The sequence below is a fragment of the Ochlerotatus camptorhynchus genome, unplaced genomic scaffold (assembly GCF_037179485.1).
Source record: "Ochlerotatus camptorhynchus isolate MF236.1 unplaced genomic scaffold, CSIRO-AGI_Acam_v1.1 ptg000169l, whole genome shotgun sequence".
Classification (NCBI taxonomy): domain Eukaryota; kingdom Metazoa; phylum Arthropoda; class Insecta; order Diptera; family Culicidae; genus Ochlerotatus; species Ochlerotatus camptorhynchus.
Genome location: NW_027040659.1, coordinates 7209 through 19422, shown reverse-complemented (window position 1 = coordinate 19422; position 12214 = coordinate 7209). Strand labels below are relative to the sequence as shown.

At 42.9% G+C, this 12214-nt stretch overlaps 2 protein-coding genes across 2 annotated transcripts; both read right to left on the bottom strand.

Annotated features, from left to right (window-relative positions):
* Window positions 1–680: 680 nt before the first annotated feature.
* LOC135701571 (PHD finger protein 7-like) lies at window positions 681–1490 on the bottom strand. Its single transcript, XM_065222415.1, has 2 exons — window positions 1113–1490; window positions 681–1055 (listed from the first exon to the last, which is right to left on the bottom strand). Exons 1-2 carry the CDS (start codon window positions 1220–1222, stop codon window positions 833–835), a joined length of 333 nt encoding a protein of 110 aa, XP_065078487.1. The 5' UTR covers window positions 1223–1490; the 3' UTR covers window positions 681–832.
* A 4946-nt stretch (window positions 1491–6436) lies between these two features.
* LOC135701566 (uncharacterized) lies at window positions 6437–7180 on the bottom strand. The gene has a single exon (XM_065222410.1). The coding sequence runs from the start codon at window positions 7178–7180 to the stop codon at window positions 6437–6439; it is 744 nt and encodes a 247-aa protein (XP_065078482.1).
* Between the last annotated feature and the right edge of the window lie 5034 nt (window positions 7181–12214).

Here is a 12214-nt window from a genome sequence, read left to right as displayed (position 1 = left end):
GTTTCGAATCGCATTCCCACTTGAGGTGGCACCGTTGGCAGTAATCCACTGCGCCGTGGGAAAGACCTGACTAGTGCTGGAAAATTCACCGTCTAAGGAACGTCACCATTAAAATTAAATCAACCTAATTTTCTTCGCTGTAACGTACTCCGGATCAGACTCGCTGGTGGACCGTTTTCGTGGGACGGTTTTCGACCCGAAAAGCTACAATTTGAACAGTTTTCCAAAAGATTTCTGGCAGGCGTCTTGGGACGCACGATCTCCTGTCCCACCGAGGCGTCCGTTAGCGTGTCCGTGTCGGAATGGATGAACTCTTTGATCGACTGCAATTCTACCATCGATTTTCGGCACTGCTTTTTTGGTTAAATTCACACGATAGTTGAAATCGAACACGGTCGACGATCCGGCGGAGGATGCTTCGTCTTCATTGTCCGAAGAAGTCAACGATTTGATACGACCGATTTGGCTCGAAGCAATTTTTCGACGGAAGTTCCTCGTGGCAGTGGAATCTTCTTGATCAGTTCCTCCAGACTGATTTCTTCGCCATTCGAAGAAACGAACGAGGAAGAACTAGACGAAGACGTGGACAGCCGTCGCTTCGACGCTGGTTTCTTTCGTTTAGAAACCAGATCGGATTCACTGTCGTCACTGTCTTTTGTGGTTCGTCTTTTCTGAGATTTGCGTTTGGTCGTCGATGCAACTGACTCTTCAGAATCTGAATCATCCGATTTAATATGACGTCTGCCACGAGATCAGCCCCTAGAACTCCCCTCTCTGCTACTGGCTTCCGCACGTCAAGCTGCTTCCGCTCTTCGGGAAGCCTCGGCTAGCTTCAAACAATCGGAAGACAAAAGGTGCAAACATAGTTCTTCGAGGGAACCTCCATGCACTGATCGTAGCGACAAGTCGAACCGCACGTTGCACACAGGATCATATCCCAACGCTTGCAATCGTAATCTCGCCCATACCGACAGCGACACGCTTCAGCGTCACACTCCGAAGGACGTTCCAACTGATCGTTGAATGCATTCGGTTCAGGCTCCCACGAGGCATCCCTGGAACAAATAAAATAAAATATTCAGTATTCAAATACCCACCTCTGCTTCACTTACTTTTCCGGAATATAAATGCCACGCTGCTGCATCTGCTGACTAAAGTCGTCCTTGTTGTTGCACAAAGGGCACTTGAAAAAGTACCCCGCCGATTGGGCAAACTGTGCCATGCAGCTCCGATGGAACCAGACATTCTGACAGCACGAATCGATTCCAGCTTCCTGTACGGTCCCATCTCATCGTAGCAAATCCCACAGGCTTCGGTCCCGGATTATTTCACCTTACCCACCAGCGCTACGTGCTTATCGCACCACGACTGGAACGTATCCACGTAATGCGACAGGCACTCATTCTGCATCCCACAAAGCGTCTGAAATGAACGGAAGCACTTCTTCGTGCAACACAAAACGTTCGCATACCGTTCCTTGGGGCCCATGCATTAATTATTTCACGCTAAATCGAAGAGAAATTTACCCCCCACCCCTATAGTGACGTTTTTCCTATACCTAATGCATTGCTTGTCACAAAATCTTAGACCCCCCCCCCTCCCATGAGCATGACATAACATCAACCCTTGCAGATGTAACACTTTTGTCCTCGCATACGAGTTTCCTCATTTCTGATGTCCTCCTCCATGAATCCGAAGATTCCCTCCTCGTCTTCAGGTAACAAGGTACACGTAGCAGGTATAATGACTAGTTTTGCCACGTATAGTAGACCAGTCCAGAATAGTGCATCGTACCGCAATCATGCTCAAACGCTTGACATACAGCATCTCTAGCCGTAATAAATTTAAAAAAAATCGGTTTCATCCGATCCTCCTTCATTCTCAACTCCAGCACGTCGATCGCCTTTTTTGATTCGATGGATCTCGGCATGATTTTGGAGTAAATTTTCCTCCTTTAGATCGCCCTCGTCGAGAGCTTCCGGTTCCGCTACGGAGTAACGAATGCATACCGAGGATGGCCGCAAAAAAAATATAATAAAATAACGAAATTACAATGAATTTTACGGTTGAATTTTGGGCACATTAAAAATTTATTATTAATATTGGAAAGGAGAAATAATAAATTTCGTTTTTTATGAATAATCACATTATACATTTTATGAATAATCAGCAATGGAAATTTGCCAAAAGGTATAAGGGGATTTTTATCAGTGCTGGCATCGGTAGCATTGGTGCTCAGTACGGAAAACCAGATCGACGAAAAACAAATCAAAGGAAAAAAAAAAGAAATGAGAATAACAGAACTTTATCTGTACAAGTTCAGAAAAAGTTTCATATTTTTGAATTTCCTGCAGAGTTTTAAACTTTTTTCGAACAGTCCGCAATTCAAAAACAAGAGACAAAAGCGTGACATCAAATCCTATGTCCCGATCGATTCGTACAGAAGTTTCAATGCGCCGCCTGTTCGGAAAGGATTCCCCGTGACATGAGCGAGCGTCACTACGCGAAGCATGCCAGTCATACCTATCGGGTTGATATCGATCTGTACGATGAAACTACTGCCACGGCGATTGTAATCCGCTCCATGAAAGTGCAGCGGCAAGTGACGATCTACTGCGACAAATGCAACGTGCCTAAGAAATCGGCTTTCAGATTAGTATTCCACCAATTGGTTTGGCAAACACGACCAGTACTCGCACTGTCTGGTTCTGCAGAATAATAAGAAGAAGCTGGAGCAGACAAAACTGATATCCGGCAGCTTGGGTGGATCCTTCCAGTTCCGCTACGGAGGAGTGAATGTATACCAGCATACCGAGTATGGCCGGGTTCTGTTTGGCGTCCAACAACGATGTCTATGTCTTCTCGGTCGCGAATGACTGTGACTTAGGCTTCTAGCACGGACTGAAGAAATCTGTAGCAACAATTGCAACAAGCGCGAGTCATTGACAGCTCAACATCGTTTACTTGTAAGCAAATGTTAACCCGATGTGTTCATCCCTAATCATTTTGGCCTATGGTCTTTCATTATACAAAAGAAGCGATATAATGACATGCTGTTTGACAACAGGCTCTCCCTTTCAATTTTCGTTAGAGAAAAAGAGATAACAGGCGGTACCCCCTAGTTTAATCTAGTACATATGAGTAGATAGTGTTGCCGTGAGGTACACTCGAAAATTGTAAATGTAAGTGCGTCAAATCAAATTTCGAGCCGCTCCGTCTGTCACTTCGTTTGTGCTAAAACTAAAAACGAAAATTTTAATAATGTTGCTTTTGCAACAAGAAACAATTTTTCCGAAACTTTAACACGTTTATTGTTACCGTTTGTGCAGGTTCTTATTCGCTACCCGGGTCGTAATGGTATGCGCAACGCTATCGTATAACCTGTAAGTTATCCTCGTATAACCTGTAAGTTATCCTAAACCTTTCACTACATTTACATAAGACAGTAGGTTAAGATAGTATAAGGAATTTAACTATATTTTAAGTAATTAGAAAACGTTTTCCACCTCACTCGATGATGACTTGTACCTTTTCTTTGACGTTTCTTCCTCGATTCACGGATTGATTGACGGCTCCTCCTGTCCGTTGGTGACCGCAGCCAGCTTCACTCCACTCATGATGACTGATGCAGCGTTGCTGCATAAATAAGGTGAACCAGTAGGTGCGGCGTCGCACGAGGGGCGTTCGCAACAGGGTTCTTTAGGGGTATTGAGGACTACACTGCCCATAATCGCATATCAGTCCCATATGGATAGGAAATCAAGCAAAGATGGGACTGATATGCGATTATGGGTAGTACATGTCAAATGGAACCGAAATCTTAAATTTCATCAACACTGAAATTATTTTAAATAAGTGTGTTTGGGCACACGTCGAACATATGTGCATCTACCCTACACACTAAAGATGTATCCATTCACACACAGATGTCGTTGCTTGTATATACAGTGTCTATAGTCTTGTTCTGTACTGTGTAGTATTGTATTGTATGATAGACGATAACAAATAAAAAGAATAGTACGTATGCCTCTGCCATGGCAGTACGGCCAAAATAATCAGTCGTATTTCCTTTTATCACACAACGTAAAAATCGGGTCCTGTCCGTGCGCGATCATAATGGTGCCGTGACCACTTGACCAACGGGCATCACTACAACAGTGCATTGTGTAACCATTTTTAAACCTGTGACGATGATGAAGATGCAGAGTGAATGTCGCCATCAACTCCGTGGAATCCACTTCACTTCCAGCTACGATGGTGTGGCCCTAAAGGTAGCCATCTGGCTGAGCATGTACGTTCCTGGCTCACCGTGAACTACGATAGTTCTGGTCAGGAAACATGCTCACTGTTAACGGGCGAGTGCGTTTGTCGGATTATTCTACAGTTAGCGTGTATGCTTCACTGTCTTCTTCGTTTCATCAAAGTTTAAAACCGTTGGTTTTGGGGGGCAGTATGTTTGGGCACACGTCGAACATATGTGCATCTACCCTACACACTAAAGATGTATCCATTCACACACAGATGTCGTTGCTTGTGTATACAGTGTCTATAGTCTTGTTCTGTACTGTGTAGTATTGTATTGTATGATAGACGATAACAAATAAAAAGAATAGTACGTATGCCTCTGCCATGGCAGTACGGCCAAAATAATCAGTCGTATTTCCTTTTATCACACAACGTAAAAATCGGGTCCTGTCCGTGCGCGATCAAAGTGTGATTAAACTAGCGCCCTTCGGTGGTACTTTGTATGGGAGCGAAATATCAATGTGTTAGTTTAGTGTCAAACAGTGAAGTGGCTATTTTGTATTACTCCGTTACAAAACCAACACAACACAACGCAAACATTGAAGTGGTTGTTTGCTTTAAATATTAATTTAAAAATCAAAATGGGAGTAAATAAAATCAAAAAAAAAAATCTTTGCGCTCAGAAAGCGAAGTTCTTTCAGATGACGTATAGTAACCGATATATTTCTCAAAATTAAATAACCCAATTTATGGCGCTCCAATAGCTTTTGGAGCTATGTTGGCTGATGCAAATATTATTTTCATTAAGGGGAAGTTTACCACTCCGAATATATTTTTTCGGCATGTTTTTTATTTTGCGAAAAATTTGGAGAAAATAATCAAAAATGCAAGAAAAACAGTTTTTCCTGGTGCTCTACCTAACGGGTAAGATTTACCTCGGTACCTGGTAATTATTCTTTATTTGGGAAAATATCCTAACGGTAAGCAAGGTTGCAAATACTCATTTCAGATAAAACAATGTTTTTTTAAATTATGAAATAATTAGATGTCATGATCATATTTTGAATTGGTAGGATACAAGAGGAGGTTGCAAATAATGTGTTTGACATATTAAACCTGCTTATTTCACTTCATGAGAGTCACAATCAGCGATTTTTCACAAACTTACTAACTCACTCACTCACTCACTCAGCGATCAGAAAATCGCTGATTGTGACTCATAGAAAGCAAAATTTACAGGTTTTATATTTCAAACGCATACTTTGTAGCCTCTTCTTGTAAGTTACAAGTAAAACATACCATCATACCATGTTTTGGTTTTATTATTCCGAAAAACATTATTTTAGCTGAAATGAGTATTTGCAACCTAAGAGGTAAAAAATAGTCAGACGAACGTTGCAACGAAAAGTGTACTTTTGATGATATATGTAGCAACATGGCAGCGAAAGTGGGAGGTGTGAACAGTTAAACTCCTCCTGGAAATCACCCATTGCACGGTACACTCGGATACACTTTCGCACTCGAATGAATGCTTGCGTCCAAACCAGCTCTATTGAATGATGCCACCCACACATTCCCCGTCTCGTCCCGAGAAAATGAAATGAAATTAAGAACTATTTAAAAACGGGCTACGGTGTGCCTTCGAAGAAAAAGAAAAAAAAAAACATAGTAGTCTGAGTCTTCAGCGGTTCTACTTTTTTGACACAATGTCTGTGAATATCGAAGCAAGAAGACAGAATTTCTCAGGAGAACGTGAATGCACTGGAGTTTGTACCGAGCTTTGCCAGCACGACAGCTTCGGTCACGACGGTTGCAGTAGTGGTGCCGGAGCCGACTGAAACGCCAACTGCCAACACCACCAAAGGAATTTCCTCGTCCGGCGGAGTAAATACGCCAACTTACGCAGCGACCACAACGACGCCACCGTCGAGGAGTGCAGGCCAAAACGTCGGAAAATAAAGGTAAGTCCCGTTGTTACCACATTGAGCAATTTTCGCTGTGTGGGGTGGTCAGGCGGAGACACTCCTTTGCCGAGTGGAGCAAAAGCAGCAGCAGTAGCACAATAGGTGGAGGGGGAACAAAAGTAAAGAGGAGCTACGTAGGTAAATGCAGTCGAATCATTTTCCGAATAATGGAATTCACCGAACACCTGCTACTCTTTAATACTGTCGTGTTCTATCCCAACGTTCTTTCAATAACGTCTAGACAAGAGGACTTTCAGTATTACAACATCCGCAGCGAGAGGGTAGTTGTGACCATCGTCTTCGGCAAGCTTGATGAGCACCCGCGCAGCTTGGTACGGCGAACAAGCAAGTCCATAAGTCACCGTTTTCAGCTGATAGACTTGCAGTGGCATAGATTGTTCCCGACGCCATACGATCTTTAGATACCGCCGATCCTCAGGATGCACCCACATTTGGCGAAACATTTTTTCCGCGTCCGCATTGAAGACGTACTGTGGCATCCGGAAATTAAAAACGCTGGATAGCAGTGGTGGTTGTACAGTGGGGCCAGTGTGAAGAATATCGTTGAGAGAAAGGGTACTGGATCCTTTGCTGCTAGCGTCAAAGGCAATCCGAGTTTTTGTCGTGCTGCTTTCTGGCCGATGAACGGCATGGTGCGGGAGGAAATACTGCGGGCCCGCGACACGAGAACCAACTTCCATATGCCCTAATCGTTCATAGTCGTCCATAAACTTTACATATTCGTCACGCAGATCGTTGTCTCGAGCGAACCGTTTCTCCATAAACAGAAAACGTCGTACTGCTTGGTCGTAAGAGTCTCCTAACAGCGGGACCATGGACTCCCAAAAAGGAAGACGTACAATGTACCGCCCAGTAGTATCGCGTGACACGGTTTGAAGAAAGTGTTTTTCAACATCCTGTTCTATCTGGTTGAGAGTCTTTCCGACATCGAAATTCTCGATCTCCCACATCTTCTCTAGTTGGGTATTTAAATTTTGATCAGTGGCAACATGACATGCCACCGTTCTGATAGCGCTTGTTGAATATTTTCCACAGACCACGTAACCGAGCACAGTTTTCTGCAAAATAGGGTAATTGTCAGCCAAAACCATTTGATGCGATTCAATAAGCGAGAAGAATAATTCGGCCCCCACAATCATATCGACTCCATTACTAATATTAAACTTTGGATCTGCTAATGGTAAATTACGTGGGATGCTCCACCGCGAGATATCAACTGACAACTTGGGAGGCTTACTGTGAGTTTCGGGAGAACCAAGCAATCAATATCTTGCACGAATTTTCCGAAACGAGATGCAAGTGAAAGCTGTACACAGTAACGTACACTGACCATTGCTTGACCAATGCCGCTCACGGGTAGATTAATAAAAGTGCGCTTCAATCCCAACTTCTGACACAAAACTCTGATACGAAATTGGATTGTGATCCACTATCGAGAAGGGCTCTGGCGTAGTGACCAATACCATCAGCATCCTGTACTCGTACCATCGCAGTAGATAAAAACACCATCGCATCTCGTGGCTTGTTGGATAGAGTGGGTGACATCACGGTATCGTAAGAGCAAGAGGGAAGTGGTTCATTAGACTCGGACCGATCTTTCGAGTAAACCGACGACGAGGGAGAGAAGCTACTAACGGCGAACGACTGCAGAGACGATACAACTACCGACGATCCCGACGACGACACGTTTGCCTGTGGTGAATTACGCGAAGGCACCACCGACGGTGCTACCGATCCCGAAAACGAAGTTCCTGCCAGAGGGAAGCTACTGTCTGATGAATAAACAGCTGTGCATGTTGTTGAAGTAGAAGGCCTTTCTTCCACAACGCTCGGGACAGATGCAATTGGGGGTAGGTGCAGTAAGCTATGTTGTTTCTTTGCACACGTCCTGCATAGGCTACTGCGGCAGTCTTTAGCCAGATGTCCTCCTCGCAAGCAGTTTATGCAAAGTTGATGTTTTTTTGACGAAATCCAACCGATTGTTTGGTGATAGTTTCAAAAAGGCCTCACACTGAGAGATTGCGTGAGCCTGTTTACAATTGGGGCATTTAACTACGCTCTCAGAGACAATGTGAGAGGATGATTTACCTCTAAATGGCTTTGTTGGAATTGCTGTATGTAGACTGAGGTTTGGTTTGCACATTTGCATTCGTTTTTTAAAATAAAGCTCATCAAATCTTTATACTGTGGAACCACATTGTCATCACAGTGCGCCTCCCAATCCATCAAAGATTTCTCATCCAGCAGACTACTCAAGCGCTCCACTAGGAACGAATTCCAATTTTCCGAAGTGATAGCAAATGACGAAATCAAACGAGATGCTTCACCTTTCAACGCGCTACGTAAATAGTGAAGCTTTTGATTGTTGGAGTGTTCTAAGGATTTGAACAAGTCGCGGAACTCGATCCATTCATCCGATTTTCCGCCGAATTCGGGAATTTTGATCTCGGGAAGCTTCACAGATACGGAATGGTTAGCAGGGGGTACATTTTGCATTGACGGACGTGGGCCATATCACCGATATCATTGAAAGCTGCTGCTTTCACAATTAACTTGATTCGAATTTTCGGGGGAATTTTCCAACTAAAAAACTTTAATGTTTTTTTTTTAATATATTTGAATTTAATATTTAATTTTGTAGGACAATCGTGTTCCTTGGACTAAAACATATAACATAAGAAAAGTTAACAACAAAATTTCAAAGTATAGTTGCTGTAATAAAGAATTTTGAGAGAAAAAAAAAATATATATCAAGAAAGTGATTTTCCAAAGCAGATGGAATCCCTCTTCAGACAAATTGTTTTGAATGTTTTTATGTTATTGAATTTATTATTGTTATCTTTTGTTCTCTTTTTCACTACTGTTAGTATCCAACTCCATTATTTTTTTTTGCATTTCAGGGATCCTGGAAGTTTTCCTCAAATATTTTGTTCCTGTTCAAGGGTTTACTGGAAAGCCTATTGGTAAGCAGTCTTTTTCTTGATAATGTATTTATTTTACATTTACATTCATATATATACAAATATATACATACATATGCCCAGTGTATATATATATATATATATACTCAAGTAAACTGCTTTTGAATAAAAAAAAAAAAAAAAACAAAACAATATTGATAATTTTTGTATTTTTTTTCAGCCGGTTGGAATCACGGTAAGTAAACACGATAATATACTACTAGATACGATAATTAGCTTTTCCCGGACGCATGCTACAAGCAGCTGAGGTTCGGCGTGTAAATTTTTCACGTGATAGTAGGTCACAATTGACTTGGTAAGTGGATGTCGTGCCAGTAGGATAATAGGATGTTTTCTATTTTCGGGTATAGCCACGTGCCTGAGGCGGCCACGGATTTTAAAAATTCCGTCGACGAGAATCGTCATAATTCGTAAGTCTGAATTGGGTGCAACCTGCCTGTTTCTGGCTATTGCTGCGATGTCTTCAGCGAAAATTTCGAGTTGTGCCAACCGAGCTAGGCTGTTGGTGGCTTCAGTGAGTTCATAAGAATCCATACGCGCGATCATGGGTGGTTGCCGGGCTTACTGTTGTGACTAAAGTGACGTAGAAGAGCAGCGATACGCACGAAAGTCTTAAAAATGCACCGGTAGGGAAACGGATCTCTCTTCGTCTCTTTCTAAAGATGCTAAGAAAAAAATAGAATCCGTAGAGCACACTGCAGCAAATTATATTGTCGCCTGGACCTTATTGGAACAGCGATTTTAACAATAGAAGATTAATTGTGAAATCCTACATTGGCGCCCTGTTTTCAAATTGTGCCCATGAAAAGAAAGTACTACGAATCTCTAATGCACTGGATAGATGATTTGAAGCAAAACCTGTGCATGGTTGACAACATGGGCATTCTGACGGACGGCTGGAGTGCGTTGCGGGCACACATGGTTTGTAGCTGTCTAGATGCGTCGACCCTAAAGCAGTGGGAAATCCATCATTAACAACAGATGTTCCTAAATACAAAGATCTCATCAAATTTCTACGTACTCATCTTAAAGTGCTCCAGTCGCTGACACTGTCGAAGTCTCGTTCAATCGATCCAGTCAAATCGAACTCGTTTCGATCTCAGAAGTACAAAACACGGTTACCAATACCAGCTCATCCCTCCGTATCATGCTGTTGATGTTCGGATAGGGTCTCGTTGCACCAAATTTACAATCGAAGACTGAAAAAAAAAATATACCCGTGAGCTTCCAGTGAACACGGTCGATTCTTCTTGCTGAAGCATTCCATTCGGAGTTATACTGGCCGATCACAAGTTTCATGAACCGGGATCGATTGATCTGCTGCTGGGTATAGAGCTGTACTTTGAACTGCTCTTAGAAGGATTCATTAAGCCGGGTCCTGAGAAGCCTGTTCTACAGAACACTGTTTTCGGATGGGTAGCACTTCATCATCCTCGTGACCAACCTAAGGCAGCTCACGTATGTAGCACAGAATCACTCGATGACCCAATCTCCCGCTTTTGGGAAATATAATCTTACTGGTCATCTAGCACTCGTTCTCCTGAGGAACCCTTCTGTGAAGAACACTTTATAGCTAACACTTTTCGTGACCAATCGGGAAGATTTGTGATCACCCTTTCGAAACGACCCGACGTATTGTCCCAACTCGGAAGTTCTAAGGAAATAGCCACTCGTAGATTTCTTGTTCTTTAACGCAGACTTGATGTGAACCCTAAGCTCAAGGAGGTTTATGCTGCATTTATTGGGGAGTATTTGCACCTCAACCATATGCGGGAAATCGACGACACTGACAACACATTCCCATCTTACTACCAACCTCATCATGATGTGGGGAGAGCTGACAGCACGTCTACCAAACTACGGGTAATGTTCGATGCCTCTTGTCGGACGGATAGCAGAGTATCCCTTAATCAAGCGTTGATAGTGGGTCCAGTGTTGCAGGACAACGTACAGGATATATCGTTTTGCTTTAGGATGCACCAGTTTGCGATTATTGCCGATGCTGAGAAATTTTATGGACAGCTTCGTCTTAACTCTGTTGATTTTTCACTGCATCGTATTCGCTGGCGTTTCTCCTCTTCGGAACCGCTCAAAACTTTCTAATTAACCTCCTACGTTACGTACGTTACTGCCTCGACACCGTAACGCTGCCGTACTGCTTCGACACTGCTTGGCCACAAGATGTCTTTTAGAGCTGTCAAATCAAGGCGCTGATCAGTTTACTCAAGCGGGGGATGTCCGACGAAGAAGGACAGGAATAGTGCAGAAAATTGCAAAACCTGTTGCAGTCTGCTGGATTCAATTTACGCAAATAGGCACCCAACTCGCCGTCTATTCTCTCAGTCATACCACCAGAACTGCGTGAAGAACGTTTCGTGCTTGCGCTAGATTCCCCAACAACCATCAAAACCCTTGAACTCATGTGGGAACCATCGATGGATCTACTCCACTATTCCGTTCCCAAATGGTCCCAAACGAACATTATCACAAGACGAACCGTGCTGTCAGACACAGTAAACTTGTTCGACCCACTCGGGTTGATTGGCCCTGTGATAGTCCTTGCTAAAATCTTTGTCCAATGTCTGTTGCGAACGTCTGAATCCTGGGACGAATCATTAGACGAGCTCCAACAGAAGCATTGGTTAGAGTTCCGCAACTGTTTACATGCACTAGCATTTATCACCATTCCTAGATAGGCAACAACCGCCTCCGTTTGCGTATCAATTGAAATACACGGTTTCTGTGACGCTTCTGAGAAAGCCTAAGAACCGTTTCAACCGACGGAAGATTGTCGGTCATCTATTGGCTGCCAAGTCGAAAGTAGCACCTCTTTATTTTTCCTCTGGTTTGTTTTTTCTGTTAAAATTATATTGCATTTTATTGTTTCTATAATACTTATTCATATAAGTTCCAAATAAGATTATTTTTGTTTTAAAAACCCATATTTCAATTGCAACCACTGTAAAACTTACAATATTCTTTTATTAAGCCAACAATAGTAAG